The sequence below is a fragment of the Accipiter gentilis genome, chromosome W (genome assembly GCF_929443795.1).
Source record: "Accipiter gentilis chromosome W, bAccGen1.1, whole genome shotgun sequence".
Taxonomy (NCBI): Eukaryota; Metazoa; Chordata; class Aves; order Accipitriformes; family Accipitridae; genus Astur; species Astur gentilis.
The window spans coordinates 28,642,428-28,661,512 of record NC_064918.1 but is presented as its reverse complement, the minus strand read 5'-3'; the positions used below and the strand labels follow the sequence as shown (position 1 = coordinate 28,661,512).

General features: G+C 39.1%; 1 protein-coding gene across 5 annotated transcripts in view; it reads left to right on the top strand.

Moving 5' to 3' along the window:
- The window catches only part of LOC126035444 (F-BAR domain only protein 2-like), a 131,304-nt gene that overhangs the window by 42,767 nt on the left and 69,452 nt on the right, over positions 1 to 19,085 (top strand). For all 5 annotated transcript variants that reach the window (XM_049794012.1, XM_049794010.1, XM_049794011.1 and 2 more), the window contains 4 exons: positions 847 to 988; positions 1,079 to 1,231; positions 11,904 to 12,008; positions 17,931 to 18,029. In XM_049794012.1, the coding sequence (XP_049649969.1) occupies positions 847 to 988; positions 1,079 to 1,231; positions 11,904 to 12,008; positions 17,931 to 18,029 (499 nt within the window). The remainder of the gene's footprint in view (positions 1 to 846; positions 989 to 1,078; positions 1,232 to 11,903; positions 12,009 to 17,930; positions 18,030 to 19,085) is intronic.

Here is a 19,085-nt window from a genome sequence, read left to right as displayed (position 1 = left end):
TAAAATTTTATACATGGGACATGTTTTTTTAAAAATGGAATGATTAATGGATGCCGTTTTCATTAGAAAGATTATGCCAATAACTCAGACTTCTTAGATGAGGCTAAAGATTATTTTTATTTGTAGTAATCGCAGCTAGAAATGTGGAGAGCTTTCATCAGTAGATAATTAGATACCAGTTGTTGCTGTTCTTCAAAGGTTCTGTATCTGCGTGTTAGTTTGAACATCAGTGCTTTAAAGGCTATACATAGTATTGATTTTTCAGCAGCATTGACCTGGAAATTGAGGCAGGAGCGTATCTTTAGAATAGCTGGAGAAGTCCATTCAGTATAGAAATCTGAATTTGAGGAATTACCTGTCCCCCACCTTCCTTTACCATATGGTTAATCTTGTTGCTGTAATGATGTAAGACAACTGGAAACTTAACTAGCCAAGTAACTTTTGGTTTCTTTTCACTATTCAAGTATGCACATAAAAATACTTGTACATGTTAATTTTTTTTGAGCTGCTCTTGCATCATCTTTAGGAATATCATTTGTCATTATTGGGTATTGATGATGGAGAAGAATAAGTTAATTCTGCTGCGTTTTACTCATTAGAGTCAATACAGGTAAAACACTGAAAAATTAGGTAGGATTCCAAATAAGTTTGAAACATTTAATAAGAACATCATTTATAGCAGTTGTTAGGTTTTTTGTTTGCTTCAGTTTTAGGAACAGAGCTGAAATTCTGTAAACATATCAGTTATACTTTAGCACTATTTAAAAAAAAATTGTAGCCAAGTGAAAGGAAAAAATCCAGATGAGCATTAAATTTATTTATTTATTTTCCCCCCCTTCAATCTAGGACATTTGCACCAGTTTGGGATATTTTCAAAACCTCAACAGAAAAACTAGCAAGTTGTCACTCTGACCTTGTGCGGAGATTACAAGAGCTAATAAAAGAAGTTCACAAGTATGGAGATGAACAAATCAAAACTTATAAAAAGGTTATTAATTTTTTTCTTATGCATGTCCAATGACTTGTTAATGTTAAAACTAAAACGGTTTGTTTTTGACAACTATGTGATATTTGGCAGACTAAAGAAGATGTTTCAGGAACATTGGAAGCAGTGCAAAACATTCAAAGTATCACTCAGGCCTTACAGAAATCAAAGGAAAACTACAGTGCAAAGTGTGTCGAACAAGAACGTTTGAAAAAGGAAGGAGCAACACAGAGAGAAGTTGATAAGGTAGTTCTGCGACATCTTACTTAAATTCATTGTGTTGTCAATCCGTAACACATTCACCTTGTATTAGTAAGTTCCTAAAAAGGGCTAAAAGTAGTTGTGGCTATTTCATAATGTGCATGATACTTTGAATGTCTAGTTATGTTTTGTTTACACTTCTTTATCTGCTCTAAATGCACTGCAGTTTTAATTCTTTATTTTGTAGTTACCTGCATCATATGATAATTTTGTTCAGTGGCTTTTACAGAAATTGCATATAATTGTTTCAGCTTCTATTATGGTTTTGGATGCATTTTCTTAAGTAAATATGCAAACACTCAGTGCCTTTGTTATTGAATTAAGGAGCAGGAAGTTTTGTGTTGTCCCCTCACACGAGACAAAGCAGCTAATTATAGGAGTATTTGAAGTCTATTCCATTGAGAAGAAAAACAAGTTAACATTACTTTCAACACTAAGAAGTTCCAATAACATGGACCAAAACCCCAAGGGATGAGTAACTTGATGTTGCATTGAGTACTGTCCTTGGGTCATGGGGGAGTTTGATCCATTTACAGAATCACAGCATGGTTAAGGTTGGAAGGAACTGTCCAACCCCCCTGCTCAAGTAGGGCCACTTACAGCTGGTTGCCTAGGACCATGTCCAGATGGCTTTTGAAGATCTTCAAGGAGGAAGACTCCACAAGCTCTCTGGAAAACCTGTTCCAGTGCTCGGTCACCCTTACAGTCAAAAAGTGCTTCCTGATGTTCAGGCAGAACCTCCTGTGTTTCAGTTTGTGTCCATTGCTGACGTGCGGAAAATGGACTCCACAATCAGTGAGATTGTAAAGTAGGTATGTTCATTCAGCGCTGGGCGGCACGGGGGGTAGTCCCACCAAAGTCGTGCGCGCGCGACTCGGCAGTTCGCCTCAAGTTTATACAGTCAGGTATTACATATTTACAATACGCCTATACATATGCATGACCTATCCCCGCTCCATATTAAAATTAGCTCCGAGAGGTCATTTCCATAGTCCCCTCCCAACTGCGCCTGCGCAGGGCCTCTTTATGGTGGTCGTCTGGTGGTCGCAGAGATGAAGATAGATGACTCCTCTTCGTCACCGCTAGTAACCTTTTTCCTTGCGCAGGCTCAGTGATTTCTTGGTATTCACCCAAGCCAAAAGACCAGTCTTAGCTGGCTCTTGGGGCCTGCTCCTGCTTCTTATCAAGGACTGTCTCTACCTCATTGGCTGGTTCTTGGGACCAGCTCTTCTTATCAAGGACTGTCTCTACCTCAGCTAATTTCAACAATGTAAGCACTAAACATCATCTTTCACCCCCCTTTATTATGTCTACTGAGATTCTTTTGACTCCCCTTGTCTCATTGCCTCTAGTCCTGTCACCAGGCACCATAGAAAAGAGCCTGGCTCTGTTGTCTTTGCACTCTCCCTTCAGGTATTTATACACATGGATGGGATCACCCCTGAGCCTTCTCTTCTCCAGGCTGAACAGTCCCAGATCTCAGCCTTTCCTCATAGGAGAGATGCTCCAGTCCCTTCTTCATCTTTGTGGCCCTTCATTGGACACTCTCTAGTATGTCCATGTCTCTCTTTAAGTGCATTAATAGAAAGAGGAGCTCTAAAGAAAACATTGGACCAATACTTGTTGAAGATGGTCATCTGAGTAATAGGGATGAAGAAAAAGTGGAGGCATTCGATGCTTTTTTTTTTTTTTCCTCAGTCTTTAATAATACTGATAGGGGACTGGGCAGCCCAAGGTCTGAGTTGGAGGATCATGAGTGGGAACAGTGACTTTCCATTTGTGGATACTGAAATTGTAAAGCATCGGCTGTATCAGCTGAATGTTTGTAAGGCAATGGGGCCTGATGGGATTTATCCCAGAGTACTGAAAGAGCTAGCGGATGTTATGGCAGGATCCCTCTCAATCCTCTACCAAAGGTCTTGGGAGTCTGGGGAGGTTCCTGCTGACTGGAAGCTAGCCAATGTTTTTCCAATTTACAGGAAAGGAGAGAGGGAAGACCCAGGAAACTACAGACCTCTTAGTCTAATCTCTGTACCTGGAAAAATTGTAGAGATGATCATATTGGGTACTATTGAAAGGCATTTAAAGAACAATGCAATCATCACGCACAGTCAACATGGGTTCACAAAGGGAAAGTCCTGTCTAACTGATTTGATATCCTTCAATGATAAGGTCACCCACCTAGTGGATGAAGGGAAGGTAGTAGGTGTAGTTTTTCTGGATTTTAGTAAGGCTTTTGATACTGTCCCTCACAGCATCCTTCTGGACAAGTTTGTCCAACTGTGAGATGAGCACGTTTGTGATGTGCTGGGTGAAGAACTGGCTGAAGGGCAGAGCTCAAAGGGTTGTAGCAAATGGGGCTACATCTGGCTGGCGACTGGTCATCAGCAGTGTTCCTCAGGGCTTAATTCTAGGGCCAGTTCTGTTCAATATATTTATCAATGATCTGGATGCAGGAGTTGAATGCACCATTAGCAAGTTTGCTGATGGTACCAAATGGGGAGGTGCTGTTGACTCTCTTGAGGGATGAGAGGCCTTGCAGAGGGATCTAGATAGATTGGAGCATTGGGCAATCATCAGTGGCATGAAATTTAACAAGTCCAAATGCTGGATTCTGCACCTGGGATGGAGTAACGCCAGGCACAAGTATAAATTGGGAGAGGAGTGGCTGGAGAGCAGCCCTGGAGAAAGGGATCTGGGGGTGCTGGTTGACAGCAGGCTCAATATGAGTCAGCAGTGTGCCCTGGCAGCCAAGAGGGCAAACCGCATCGTGGGGTGCATCAAACACAGTTTTACTAGCCCATGAAGAGAGGTGATTATCCCTCTGTATTTAGTGTTGGTGCGGCCTCACCTTGAGTACTGTGTGCAGTTCTGGGCCCCACAATTTAAGGATGTTAAGGTCCTTGAATGTGTCCAGAGGAGGATGCAAAACTGCGTCGGGGAGGTTTGGACTGGACATTAGGAAATGTTTCTTTACTGGGAGGGTGGTCAAACACTGGAACAGGCTTCCTAGACAGGTGGTCGATGCCCCAAGCCTGTCAGTGTTCAAGAGGCCTTTGGACAATGCTCTTAATAACATGCTTTAACTTGGTCAGCCCTGAATTGGTCAGGCAGTTGGACTTAGAGGAGTGTTGTAGGTCCCTTCCCACTGACATTCTGTTCTATTATCTTGTATTGGGGAGCCCAGAACTGGACACAGCACTCCAGGTATGGCCTCACCAGTGCTGACTAGAGGGGAAGGATCACCTTCCTCAACCTGGTGGCAACACTGTAACTTTTTCCAGTTTTCAGGAAACAAAGTAGAAGAGGAAAGAGGTTATGTTTTCCTGTCTCTAATGATGCCTTGTCTTTTTAAATCTTGATACCTCTGCCTATTTCCATTTCAATTATTTGATCTGTGTAGGGCTCTGTTCTTGTTGGAATGGTCTTAGTGCCTTTTGTACTGCTGTCTTGATGGAGCAGATACAGCTGGTTATTGTCTTGTCACTGATGAAAAAAGCGATCCTGTTGACCATGTTCTGATTGTTTTATCTTTAATATAAATTTAGATTTTTTCCTAGCTTCTGCTTGGACAGTCAGTGTTGGGTTCTAGACATGAATCAGAAATATGTGGGACGGCAGATGTTTTCCTGCCAGTTTATTCAAAATACAGTTTTTCTGAATTCTTGTAAATTGAAATTTTTCAGTAGGAAAAGTTGACTTGATGGAAGGCTTGCTTTTAAGATGTAACTTTGCAGTTCCTTGTCCAGTTGGAAACAAAAAAAACGTTCATTCTGACTAATGTCTACATGCAGAAGGGAGAAAGAGGAAGCACTGTAGGCTGAAGGCCATTTTTTACTTTTTTATGCCTCTTCCCTAGATACTTTTGTTTGAACAATTAGGCCATAGTTGAATGCTCAGCTAATACTTCAAAAATGTTTCCAGTGGGAGCTGTTAACTGTGACCCTCACATCTCTTCAGTCATGTCTTTATTCAGACACTTGTAATTTCAGAAACATTGTGACAAAGATTGTATTAATTTATTTTTCCTTTGGCTGAGAACAGGTTTATTACTTTTAGCATAATGTGAAAAATGTTGTTATCAAAACCAGAATAGCTGCTTTATCAGAAAGCAGGGGACCTGCACCAATATGCTAAGAGCTTATCACAAAGCCAAATATCTGGAGAAATAGTTTATTGAAGAATCTGAGGAGGTATCTGAGAGCTTGCAGTTTTCATTGCAGCTGAAAGTGAGTGTTAACTTGTATAATAATTTTCTGTTGTTCTGTGATATGTTAACTTCTCTATTTCTAGCAACTTGACAAAAAAATTCTTGACTGATACTTATTCTTTTCATTTCTGAAAATCTGCTAAAAAGAGTTCTAGCAATTGCTGCACCTGAGAATAGACACATAGTGTTTTCAGAAGAGATTACTAGTTAATCAATCATACAGTGTTCATGTGCTTTATAATTGTGTCTTGCTGAGGAATTTTTTGTAGCTGCTTCAGCATGTAAAAAATTCTGCTCATGGTTAAACATGATTACAAGAGACGGAATGTTTTGTGTCAAAATCCCTGTGATGGGTTGACCCTGGCTGGATGCCAGGTGCCCACCAAAGCTGCTCTATCACTCCCCCTCCTCAGCTGGACAAGGGAGAGAAAATATAACAAAAGGCTCATGGGTCGAGATAAGGACAGGGAGAGATCACTCAACCAATTACCATCATGGGCAAAACAGACTCGACTTGAGAAAAATTAACTTAATTTATTGTCAATCAAGCCATAGTAGGGTAATGAGAAATAAAACCAAATCTTAAAACACCTTCCCCCCACCCCTCCCTTCTTCCCAGGCACAACTTCACTCCCAAATACTCTACCTCCTCCCCACCAATGGCACAGGGGGATGGGGAATGGGGGTTGCGATCAGTTCATCACACACTGTCTCTGCCACTCCTTCCTCTTCAAGGGTAGGACTCCTCACACTCTTCCCCTGCCCCAGCATGGGGTCCCTCCCATGGGAGACAGTCCTCCATGAACTTCTCCAACGTGGCTCCTTCCCACAGGCTGCAGTTCTTCACGAATTGCTCCAACATGGGTCCCTTCCATGGGCTGCAGTCCTTCAGGAGCACACGGCTCCAGCATGGGTCCCCTGTGGGGTCACAAGTCCTGCCAGCAAACCTGCTCCAGCATGGGCTCCTCTCTCCACAGGTCCTGCCAGGAGCCTGCTCCAGCATGACCTTCCCATGGGGTCACAGCCTCCTTTGGGGGCATCCACCTGCTCTGGTGTGGGGTCTTTCACAGGCTGCAGGTAGATGTCTGCTGCACTGTGGACCTCCATGGGCTGCAGGGGGACAGCCTGCCTCACCATGGTCTTCCCCATGGGCTGCAGGGGAATCTCTGCTGTGGCACCTGGAGCACCTCCTCCCCCTCCTTCTTCCCTGACCTTGGTGTCTGCAGGGTTGTTTCTCTCACATTGTCCTGGTTTCAGCTGGGATAGAGCTAACTGTCTTCCTAGTAGCTGGTACAGTGCTATGTTTTGAGTTCAGTATTCAAACAATGTTGATAACACTGATGTTTTCAGTTGTTGCTCAGTAGTGTTTAGACTATAGTCAAGGATTTTTCAGCTTCTCATGCCCAGCCAGCGAGAAAGCTGGAGGGGCACAAGAAGTTGGCACAGGACACAGCCAGGGCAGCTGACCCAAACTGGCCAACGGTGTATTCCATACCATGGGACGTCCCATCTAGTTTAGGAACTGGGAAGTGGGGGCGGGGAATCACCGCTCGGGGACTAGATGGGTGCCGGTCGGCGGGTGGTGAGCAATTGCCCTGCGCATCATTTGTACATTCCAATCCTTTTATTACTACTGTTGTCATTTTATTAGTGTTATCATTATCATTATTAGTTTCTCCTTTTCTGTTCTATTAAACCGTTCTTATCTCAACCCAGGAGTTTTACTTCTTTTTCCTGATTTTCTCCCCCATCCCACTGGATGGGGGGGAGTGAGTGAGAGGCTGCGTGGTGCTTAGTTGCTGGCTGGTGTTAAACCACGACAGTCCATTTTGGCGCCCAACGTGGGGCACAAAGGGTTGAGATAACGACAAACCTGACCAGAGCTTGTTAAAACAAATTTGTTCTAAGCATTCATTATATTGGTCTAACAGTCGCTGGTCACTATGTTGATTTATGTATTCTTAGAGTTGTTGCTCTGGTTTTTAAAGTTCTGTTATGTATCACCTCGTTTGTTGTATGTAGTTCCTCTTCTGCTGCTTATCATCCATGGGAGGTGGATTAAGGCTTTCGCTTTGATGTATTGTATAACACTGGTTTATGGTATGATAAAGTCATCAGCTGTGGGATTAATCCGGTATTTGCACTTAGCATTGTCACCTTTATACTGCGGGAGCCACCTGTGGGAAACTATTAATAATTACACCATTTACCTTTCCTCCTTGGAAAACCAGTCTATGGGTGGGGTACCTTTCTTCCCCTCTCCTTTCTCCTTCAGTCCAGTTACAATGGTGTTTGAGAATTTTGAAAAATGTGAATACTCCTGGGATGTTGGGACTAGCACGGTCCTAGCCCTACTGCTAGGAATTAGCATGCTGCTGAATGTGGTTCAGCTCTTGTTTAAGGTTAAACAGCTATTTAAGAAGATCACCCAGAGATGTGCCCCAAGGCTGGATAATTATGAGTGGCAGGGTATGTGGGGTAGTATGGGCAAGTACCTAGAACAGTGGCCACCTCCAATGTTTTGGAAATTCACCCCTGAACAAGTGCAGGATCCAGAAGAACTAGTAAAATATTTGGAAAAGATATGCTGTCACCCCGGCAGCTCCAGAGAGATACAAATCACTGCAACGTGCTGGGGCCTGGCCCATGCCTATCGAGCCCTGTTCGACACCACTCAGTACCCTCAAGGGGAAGAGAAAGTCTCTGGACCTAACAACAAAATGATGAGCACAGCGGCCACCCAAACCTTGGCAACGGGCGCTGCCGCCTCTCCAGGCCCGGCAAGGAGCATTGCAGGCACCCAGACCTTGGTGACAGGCACCGTGACCCCTCCAGCCCCGGTGACGAGAACTCTGGCTACCCAAACCTCAACAGCAGGCACTGCAGCCCCTCCAGCCCCAGCGATGAGCACTGCTCATACCCAAACCTCGGTGACAGACACTGCGGTTATCCAAAACCCGGCGAGCAATACTGCAACTGAACCAGTGGACCAACCTGCACCAGTAGCAGTTGCTACCGTACAGAAAAAGAAATATACAAAAAAATCAGTTCACTTAGTGAAGGATGAAGGTAAACCAGGGTCATCACAGGAACAGGAGGAAGAGGCAGAACCAGAGGTAATAACCCGTTCCCTATGCTTGAGTGAGCTGCGGGATATGCGAAAAGATTTTGGTCGCCTTATAGGTGAGCACATTATCACCTGGCCGCTCCGATGCTGGGACAATGGGGCTAATAGCTTGGAATTAGAAGGTAGGGAAGCCAAGCAGCTGGGATCGCTTGCCAGGGAAGGTGGCATTGACAAGGCAGTTGGAAAAGGGACAAAAGCCATCAGCCTCTGGAGGCGACTCCTGTCAAGCGTGAAGGAAAGGTACCCCTTCAAGGAAGATGTTATATGTCAATCAAGCAAGTGGACCACCATGGAAAAAGGTGTCCAATATCTGAGGGAATTAGCTGTGCTAGAGACGATTCATCATGATCTGGACAACCCACAATTACCCAAAGATCCAGACGAAGTCCAATGCACACAACCCATGTGGCAAAAAGTTGTACGGAGCGAACCATCGTCCTATGCCAACACACTGGTGATAATGACCTGGAAAGACAAAGAGGCACCAACAGTGAATGAAGTGGCTCACCAACTCCGTCAATACGAAGAAAATCTCTCCTCCTCCCTACAAGCCTGCATTTCGGCTGTGGAGAAGCTGTCCCAGGATGTCCAACAAATCAAAGAGGATATGTCCTACTCCCCACTTGTAAGGACCAATGTCTCAGCTATTAGGAGTGATCGTTCCTCTGTCGGAGAAAGAGAACATAGAAGGTACACACCACAAAGTGCCCTGTGGTTTTACCTATGGTATCGTGGAGAGGACATGAGGAAATGGGACGGAAAACCTACCTCGGTCCTAAATGAACAGGTACGTGAACTGCAAGGAAAAACCACCACAAAAGGGGATTCTCCCAGGAAAAATGCCGCTCCAGTTTCCAAACAGTAGAAGGGCTGATCTTATTTCTGATCCTCTTGAAGGGACTTCTGAGCCAATGTTACGAGAAGTGAGTACTGGATACTCTGACCAGAATTAGAGGGGCCCTGCCTCCAGCCAGGTGGAGGAAAGGGATAACTGGGTCTATTGGACTGTGTGGATTCGATGGCCTGAGACATCAGACCCACAGGAATATAAGGCTCTAGTAGACACCGGTGCACAGTGCACTCTAATGCCATCAAGTTTTAAAGGGGCAGAAACCATTTGTATTTCTGGTGTGACAGGGGGATCCCAAGAGTTAACTGTATTGGAAGCTGAAGTAAGCCTAACTGGGAATGCATGGCAGAAACACCCCATTGTGACTGGCCCAGAGGCTCTGTGTATCCTTGGCATAGACTATCTCAGGAGGGGGTATTTTCTCCCCCATCCCACTGGATGGGGGGGAGTGAGTGAGCGGCTGCGTGGTGCTTAGTTGCTTGCTGGGGTTAAACCACGACACACATATTCTCACTTCTCTCTCCAGCTGCAGTTTCTGTTCCACAGCAACTTTTTTTCCCTTCTTAAATACATTATCACAGAGACGCTACTATTGTTGCTAATTGGCTTGGCATTGGGCAGTAGCGGGTCCATCTTGGAGCCAGGTGGCATTGGCTCCATGGGACATAGGGGAATCTTCTAGCACCTTCTCTCCCCCCCCCCACCAAAACCTTGCCAGACAAACCCAATACAGTCCCATGCATATGGGGTTCAATAACATAATGCTTTACAAAAAAACCTTATTTTCTAAGTCTTAACTTGACATTTCCTTCCTTTTCAGTGATTAAGTTTGGAATCATTTTATTCCATAGCAGTCTTAATTCTTTTTAAAACCAGGCGTTCTTAGAGCACCTTTTACTTTTGGTATAGTAAATGGTGTTTGGGAGACAAGATAGGACTGTTTTCTTCTTGGGAATTCCCCTATGTGAATATGCAAGATTGAGAATCATGAAGTAAAATTCAGAGTGAATAACTGATGGGTTTGATATATTCTGTCATGCCATCCTTCTTGCCTGAAGAATCCATATTCTTCATACAGTGAAGTATTTTCAGGCTCTGTTATGCTGGGTTTAGAGGACTACATGAGCAAGATCTGCTTAAGCTTTCTCTGTATCTGGAAAAATGGAACTGTAGCTTTGATTTCTCTTCATTTGAAGTCCTGGTTGATGTTTCCCCAGGTGAACAAGTGCTAACACTATACTGTTACTTATGATTTTCAGTTATTTTTCTCTTGGAAATTGGAGAATATAACTATCTTTCTAGAGGGCATCTTTATATTAATTTGTTTGGAAGTTATAGATAGTGGTCAGCTTTACAAGTCATTGCAAGTGAGAAATAATTTCTGTTTTTACTGTGGGACAGATGAAATTCATTTGAAAGAGGGGAGGAAAGCTATTCAGAACTAGAACAAATAGTAAATATACAACTGTCTACTGATGTCATTAACATTTCAGAAATACTTTTGAGTTGCAACTAATGGGAAATTTCAATGAGATAAAATAGGCATGTTGAACACAGAAGCTAGAAAAAAGCTGATGTTCAAGGCAAATAATTTTTATTTTAATTGGCTTTTAACTTGGAAATAGCAAGAATATAAAAGTTTTGAAAAACTTCACCTCATGTTTGTCATGCTACAAACTTTGAAAATAACTTTTTCTCTACCACAACCAATCACTTCATTCAGTTCTGTTGTCTGTGTAATATTGGGATTCTCCTATACTTCTTTTTGTCTTTTAAGAATATTAAGCCCACAAAAAAGAACATTTTGGTTTATTAGCAACAAATAATGAAGCAAATCAAGAAATTATAAAGCCAAAAAGGACTATTATAAACAACTCTGAGCTGCATAAATCTGGCCATCAGTATGTTCTGCATTAACTTCACATTCAAATATCTCTTAATCTTAAAATTTCCATTGACGTACCACCTATACTTTTGAATGTCTTTTCCCTTAATTTCTTCCTTCAGTTCTGAGAACTGTGCCACCTTGCGTTTTTTACCATTAACTCTTTCAGAATTTCATTAATAACTGTTTGCTCTGTATTCCAGCCCTGCTTTCTTCCTGCTTTTCTGTTGCAGATCTAAATATTTGACATGAGCTAATTAGTTAACTTCAGCAATACAAATTTTAAAACATTTATTGCAAAACAAGTATAAGTTAGTCATTGCTGATAAGGGGAAGGGATTTAAATGAGGTAATTGCTTTGTTACCTTTTTATGTGGTTTAAGTATAGCTTTAAATAAAAATCTCTAATGGCTTGAATCAGAGTTATTTGGTGGTGAAATTTTGTTATGACACTTCACTGTTTTGATATGCCCCTGAATATTTTTACAGGTCATCCTAGGCTTTCTTTTAATAGTAACTTTAAAAGCCTTGGATCAGATTGGATGTGTGACATTTGACACTTTTTTTTTTTCTACTAATCTATAGGCAGCAGTTAAATCAAAAAAAGCTACAGATACCTATAAACTATATGTGGAGAAATATGCTGCGGTTAAATGTGTTTTTGAACAGAAAATGACAGAAACTGCACAGGTAAGTGTTATATTAAAAGAATTACCTTTAAAATAAATTAATATGTTCTATTTTATCTTTCTGAAGATATCTGAAATCAAAGCTTTTGAAAAATTGGTTCAAGTTAGAATGATCTCCACTGGAAATTGATGTGAACAATAATGTCAGAAGTAATATGTTTGAAGGGCAAACATTGACCATGTATATTGTGATGGCAGTGTCCTCGAATGACATAGTTCAACACTAGCACTCTAGAAAGACTTTTTGAAGACATTTTTAGGAAGAAAACAAAATGAACTTTTGGAAGTATTGTAGATGCATTGTGATCATGTGGGAAATCCTGTGAATTGCTGGAGAGCTAGAACTCATTCATAGGAGTTCTAAAACTGGGCTCCATCGTGGTTTTTTCATTATCATTCTGTCAAAACACTTCAGTAACAGCTTGTTAAAGTGTCTTTCCAGGATTTATCTGAGGTGGTCAAAAGCCCCTACATCTATTCAAATTTCTGTTTTTTTTTTTTAAAGCTGTTTTAATCTGTATTTCAGAGGATATTAAGTTATCTGTATGATTGTACATGCTGCTGCTTGTTAGGTTTTAAAGTTTCTTTTTCAAATCTGTTGGTAGCAGACTTTTTCCCACTGCCTCAGATTTCAAAAAGCAAACCTCACTGTTTCTGCTTTTAGTAGTAATATTTAATTGAGGACTGGTTGGCATATTTATTTGTATATGTTTCTTGGTTTAGTAAAGCTTTTGCAAGATAGGAATTTTCTTTTCAGTTGAAGATTCTTTGCTCTCTTCCTTAGTTTAAAAGATTAATTTTTAGGCATAGATGGAATTATTAGGGAGATTCAGTCATACTTGTATTATTAATGTAGAAGTGGAAAAGCGTTAGCGTTTTCCTTAACTCCTTGGAAATTAAGATTTTACTGTATGGGGATTATGTAGGCTGACATATAAAAAGCTGCCCTGTCCTAAACTATAAACTGCTTTCCTACTTTGAAAACTTCATTAGAACTTGATCTAGTTCATCTTTTGAATAGATACTCAACACAGCTGTTACAGAAAGGGTACTAAATATATCATATACCAGAACTCTTCCGTCCCACCCACCCCTCCAGTCCAGTCATTTGTGACAAAGAAGTGCTCAGGCATGCTACTGCAAAATTCTGCCTTTAATGTGACTGTCACATTAAGAGCCTTGACATACTTTTGTTGAAGAGTTCACAGTAGGCATCTTTTTGTGCAGCATCCTAATTAGGTTCTGGTTGGAGGAGCTGTACTCCCTATGCTTTTCTTCTCAGTTTGAGTTAAATTTGGTTAAGTACATAATTTTTCTCTCATTTTAAAAATATATGTGACTCTTAAATGTTTATTTTTTTTATTGTGTAGTGTAAGACAGTGATGATTGCAGTTATTCAGTGGTATAAAAAGGCTTTATTTAAAAAAAAAAATTCACCAAGAAAATTAATGGGTACCATGGTCTGGGTTATAAGGCCTGTTGTACTCCTCTCTGGTGTATGAGGCTGTGTTTTCAATATATGTTTTAAATTAGTAGTGTTGTCAAAACCAGCAGTTGTCCTCTTTCCATGCTTCTTCTTTTGTCAAGTATTTGTACAAGGAACTACCTTGTAGAACTAATCCAACTAAAACTAATGTATTAAGGAAGGTTGGCTTTAACCCAGAAGAGACCTGGGGTCTGGTTTATTGAGAAATCACACAAGCATTTGTGTTGGTGCAAAGGAAGAGGCAGTGTGGTACTAAGGGTAGAGACTTGCGTCTTTAAGTTGACTTAGTCCAGGCCAGGTGTCATACACTAACTTGAATGTGTGTCCACCTTATGCATTTATATCTGTTACCTTAGCATTTTGTCTCTCTCACTGTAACTTAAAATATTTGTGTATCAGTTACCCCTAGGCAATTTGATTGGGTTTGTCATTGGCATGTGTGATTCCAATCGCTTGAGAATTTTGGGACTAGGCAAAATTTTTGAACTTAAATTTATCTTAAAACAATTCTTAGAAACAAGTATAATATAATAGTAACAAAAGAATCTTTACCATTGAAGTGTAACATTCCTCCTGGAGAGTTTCCACAAATAAGGTGGAAGCAAACTGACATGTGAACACATTCTGCTGTTACCCAAAATGGTAACTTTTTTGTAGTGTTCCTGTTAATGTAACTATTGTAGTTGCTCAGTAAGTGTTCCAGTAACTCCATCATTATACGGTATGGATAAATTGTAGTGCAGCCTGACTTTTGCTGTAGACCCCACCTTTTGATACAAAGAAATCAAGTAATACCAGAAAAAATACTGAACTGTTTTGTTGATTTGTTTCAACCCATATACAAGCGTGGCTCTTCTGGATCTATCTAGAATAATTGAAGAAGCTCCTGCCCTGTTTGTTATTTACCTTGCTCTGGAAGTTACTGAACCCCCACCAAAATAGATCCTGTGAATGCTTCTGATCTACTTCAGAGCAAGTTCAGTCAGGTTGCTTTAAATCTTTATTTAGTCTCACAAAAGCTGTCTGCTATTTATTCCTTACCTTATAAGAAAGAGACTGTGTTTATAGCAGTTGACTTATTGCTCTCTGAAACACTAAGAAAAAAATTAACAAATATGACTTTAATAAACTGGCCTTCCTAAAATTGCACTGCAAAATTGTCTCCAAGGAGCAAGAAAGCTATGAGTAATGAAAAGGAGTTCTTGTTTAGAACTGACAGAAGATAAACATGAAGAGTATTTGAAATGGGTTTTATTGTTAGTGAATTAGTGAAGGAAAATGTGGGGGCTTTCAGCAAGCAAATTAGCTGGGCTTTTCATAATGGCTTAAAAAAATTCATTTAAACAATTCACTACAACAAAAGAATGAAAAAAGTAAGTTTATTTTGTATCTAGAAACAGAATATGAAGATGCTTTTTGTTCAGCTTTATTTGTGTTATTAGGTAGGCATTAGGTATTTAAACCAGGCTGAAATGTAGAGAGAGAAAAAAAAATTTTTACTGTACCAGATATTACAGCTGGGAAAATGTGACCATGCTTTTGGGCTATTTGTTTTGTTTTGCAATACAAAAATGATACAAATTTACCTCACTACAAACCACACTTGTATAAATAACCTTAGTTCCTTAACTGCAACAACCCTTTTACTCAAAATTTAAATTTTTACTTAATGTGATAATGAACACCTGGAAACTTTAATACCATCCACAGCTATCCATATTGGAAATGAAAATTGGAATTCTGCCAGTATAAGTCCTATCTGTGGAATTTGTTTTAAGTATAATGGTGTAGCCGCATCTACAGTTTGGTTCTGGGGGTGCTACTTTAAAGATTATGCAGTAGGAAAAGTAACAACACTCGTGAATATGTGGAGGCCTGCTTCTGAATCAGTCACACCCTAGATTATCTTAATTTGGAGTACATTTGACTCGAAATATACTAATTCTGAAAACAAAATAAATGAGCAGTGTGAACATTCTCAGCTGTTTCAGTGCAAAAACAGTTGGCTTAACTTAAATCTGTCTTAGGCTGTTCAGATAAACTTTTTTTGAGGACGCAAACACCTTGAATTGCTGTGGCTTTATTCTAGGTAATCATGTAGTAATGTCCTCACTTAACCGTCCTCTTAGTTAAACTCCACCAATCCTGTTGCATAAATTTTACATATTTTTCCTTTTTTGTCATTTACTATCTTACCTGCAATTATCAAAGTGACGTGACTTGTGATACATGATTTTGAGAGGTTGAATTTAGAAATGTGATCTTCATAATCTTAAATTGAAAGTTATGGGTTTTTTTCTGCAATAAACATGGAGGGCTTTTATTGTGATTAAAGACGTAGGAAAATATAATTCACTTTGTTGTTTAGATATTGGATTTGGCAGAAATTCTTCATGTTGAAAGATTTTCTGAGTAAAAGAATAGTTGTATTATACAACTGCTATGCACTTGTTAAGAAAACATGTCTCATTTGCTAGTTATTCCACCTTTTTAGAAGCTTTTTTTATAATCACATAGCACAGTCAGTTATTGGAATGGATCAAATAGCTGAAAGTGCTAAGTTATTCTTTGAAAGTCCGTCTTAACTAGAAATGAGTGCAGTTGACTGGATAACTGCTTTTGAGCAGTCTGCATATAAATAAAGTTCAAGAATGAGTAATAATTCTTCACATTTTAAAACTTACAGGAAAATGTACGTGTTGATAAAAAGGAATAATGCTTACTTAAACTGTGTATGCTGAGTTGGATAGATAAAGATCCTGTTGATAATTTTTCGTTTTTATTGTAGCTTAAAATGCTAAGAATTCACTTGCATTTGTTGGGTCATTAACATTACAGATTCATTTCAGTACATCTTTTCAAAATGGACTGATTTTTCAAAAGTGTAAGTAAACAATTTGGTTAATGATTATATCTGTGATATGAAGATGTGATTGTATTATAGTAACTAGATAGCTTTAGTCTTTGATCAGACCCCTTTGTGTTATGTACTGTACAAGGCCAAGATGGCTTCTACTTCAAAGAATTTAAATCTTTAGTATAAAACAATAAACAAGAAATAAGGAAACAATCAAGAGGGGGTTGCTGTCCACTGACATGAGACAAAAAAAAATCTCTGAATGGTCACCTGTTTTGATATGCATTATAAAGAAGAGTTTAAAGGAGAATGTTTTGCAGAGTTTTATGGGGGGCTCAAACCAAACACAAAGGAAGTGGCATTGGCATAATCTCAAAAGTTGACTTTGAGTTTAGGTAAAAATCAGGTACTGGAAACAGGCTGGAAGATCACATTGCGTACAGGTGTTGACACCCTGATAATGATTGAGAGCAGATATTATAGAGATGGACCATAGATAGCTTTGAAAGCAAAATAATATAGTTTATGTAATCAGGCAGTCAGTAAAAGAAGTAATGTCATAGAATAGGCTACAGAGGATGACCATATCCTCTGCAATTAAGAGGAAGGCTGCTTGAGGAAAAAAAATATCATTTTAATCTGCTTGCTTGATGGCTAGAGAGGCATATAAGTATGGCAAAAGAAAGATTGAGAGTTTAGAAGCTAAGAGATATTTTTGACTTGTCTGTATGGAGTTGTACTTGTTTGTGAATCAGAGTACCAAGAGGTGTGAAATGTGGAGAGATGGTCTTCAGAGAACCCTGGAAAAATTGGAGAGAGGATTAAGTGGTGCTCCAAAGTTTAGACAGTTACAGAAGTAGGAAGAGAGCTAGGACAGAGCAGGAGTAAACACAGATTTCAAGATTATTATGGTTGACTGTTGGAAAAGATGAGGACATTTTTAGTTCTGATCTTTGGCTAGGAAGGGGTCATTAGTAGATGTTGGAAATGGTTTTAAAATGGGTGTCAGGTGGAAGCCTGGGTAAGATGGAACAGGAGGACAAATTCCAGACAAACTGCAAAGCTTTTATACAGTGAGTTTAAAGATCAAACAAATGAATCGCGTTTAAAGAAGCAAAGGATATAGATTTAACTAGAGAAAGAGGACGCATGTGTGTATTGTGAGCAGGAAGAGGGGGTGATAAGGAGGAGGTGCAAAACAGATCCAGAAATAGGATTTCTGGGGTTAGATGAAAAACTGAAACTCTTCAGTTATGGAAAATAGATTTTTTTTTTAAACACCCTCCAGCCCTATTTTCTTTTGGTAGAAATAGGTCAGAATTTTAAAAAAATCAAGATAGATGAAGGTTTAAAGAGTAAGTAAAAAAGTTGGATAACAGTTCCAAAAGGATATTCTTCTAAAGTACATTATTTCATAACTGTGAATTCTGCACCTTCCTTTTTTAAACACTGTAATTACCATGATCAAGATCTGAAAAAAAAGTGGTTTTCTGTTTAGTATATTTAATTATTAAAATTTAAGGTTCAAGAAATTTCAAGAATTATTTTCATTATGAATAATTGCTTGTATTGGTTTACAGAAATTTCAAGACATTGAAGAAACACACCTTCTTCATATGAAAGAGATTATAGAATCATTGTCAAATACCATAAAAGAAATTCATTTACAAATAGGAGAGGTAATTTTTTATATTATAGTTTGTTTGGATCATGATACATATTTTTCTTAACTATTAAATGAAACATTCTTACTGTGTTTGTGGTAATTACAAGATCACATCTTTCAAATGATGGTAACTTTTTAAACCAGTATGAGTAGAAGGGGATAAACAGAAATGATCCACAGAATTAAAAAGATTTTCAAGCAGATGTGGTTCTTTTTACCACAGATATCAAACATTATGCGAGTACTGAACTTGTTTATGAGATGTTTGAAGGAGATTTGAACATCTACTAAATTGCCATTTTGGTCTTTTGTGATGTTTCTATATGCGTATTCTCTTTTATTATTCAAGCCTCTCTGAAATTTTTTTTATTAAATGGATCATCCTCTAATTTTGTACATTGTATTGGAAATCTTTTTAATATCTAAATTCAACATAAGCTGAATTTTTTTACTGCTTCTTGGTGTATTTATAAGTTCAGTATCACAAATTTTACAGAATAAGTTTGAATAATTGTTACATTTTGTGTTAACAGAAAACAAAATATTTTGACAATTTGGAGAATTGTTAGTGTATTTCAAAGTTCTGTTCCATAGATATTAATTAGTACCCATTTCACACATTTCAGGATAATTGTGCTTTTCTTTAACTAAAACTTGAAATTATATCAGTCTGAAAAGCTTCCAGATTTTTGATACGCTTTGGTTTTTATGAGCAAAAGACCTTCAGTAACAGTGTTAAAAAGTTTTTATAGTATCTTTTATTTAGATGCAAGTTGGCTTAATTAATCCTTATGAGTAGTCCTTAATTTTTTGATGTTCTGAAATGTAGTTTTATTTGTATACACTTAATTTGAGTTACTGTTTTCTTCAGTTTTGAGGTTTTCTGCTAATGAATGGTGGTCACAAGGGTCATGCTATTTATTTCTAAAGCATATACATACTGCCTTGTTGGAAAAACTTCTTATTAACAATGTGTGGTTGTTCCTTTATCAGACCAAAACCCATTACAACAGTAATGCTTTTACTCAAACAGGTGGGAACTGTGATAATACAGTTGTAACAGTTCACA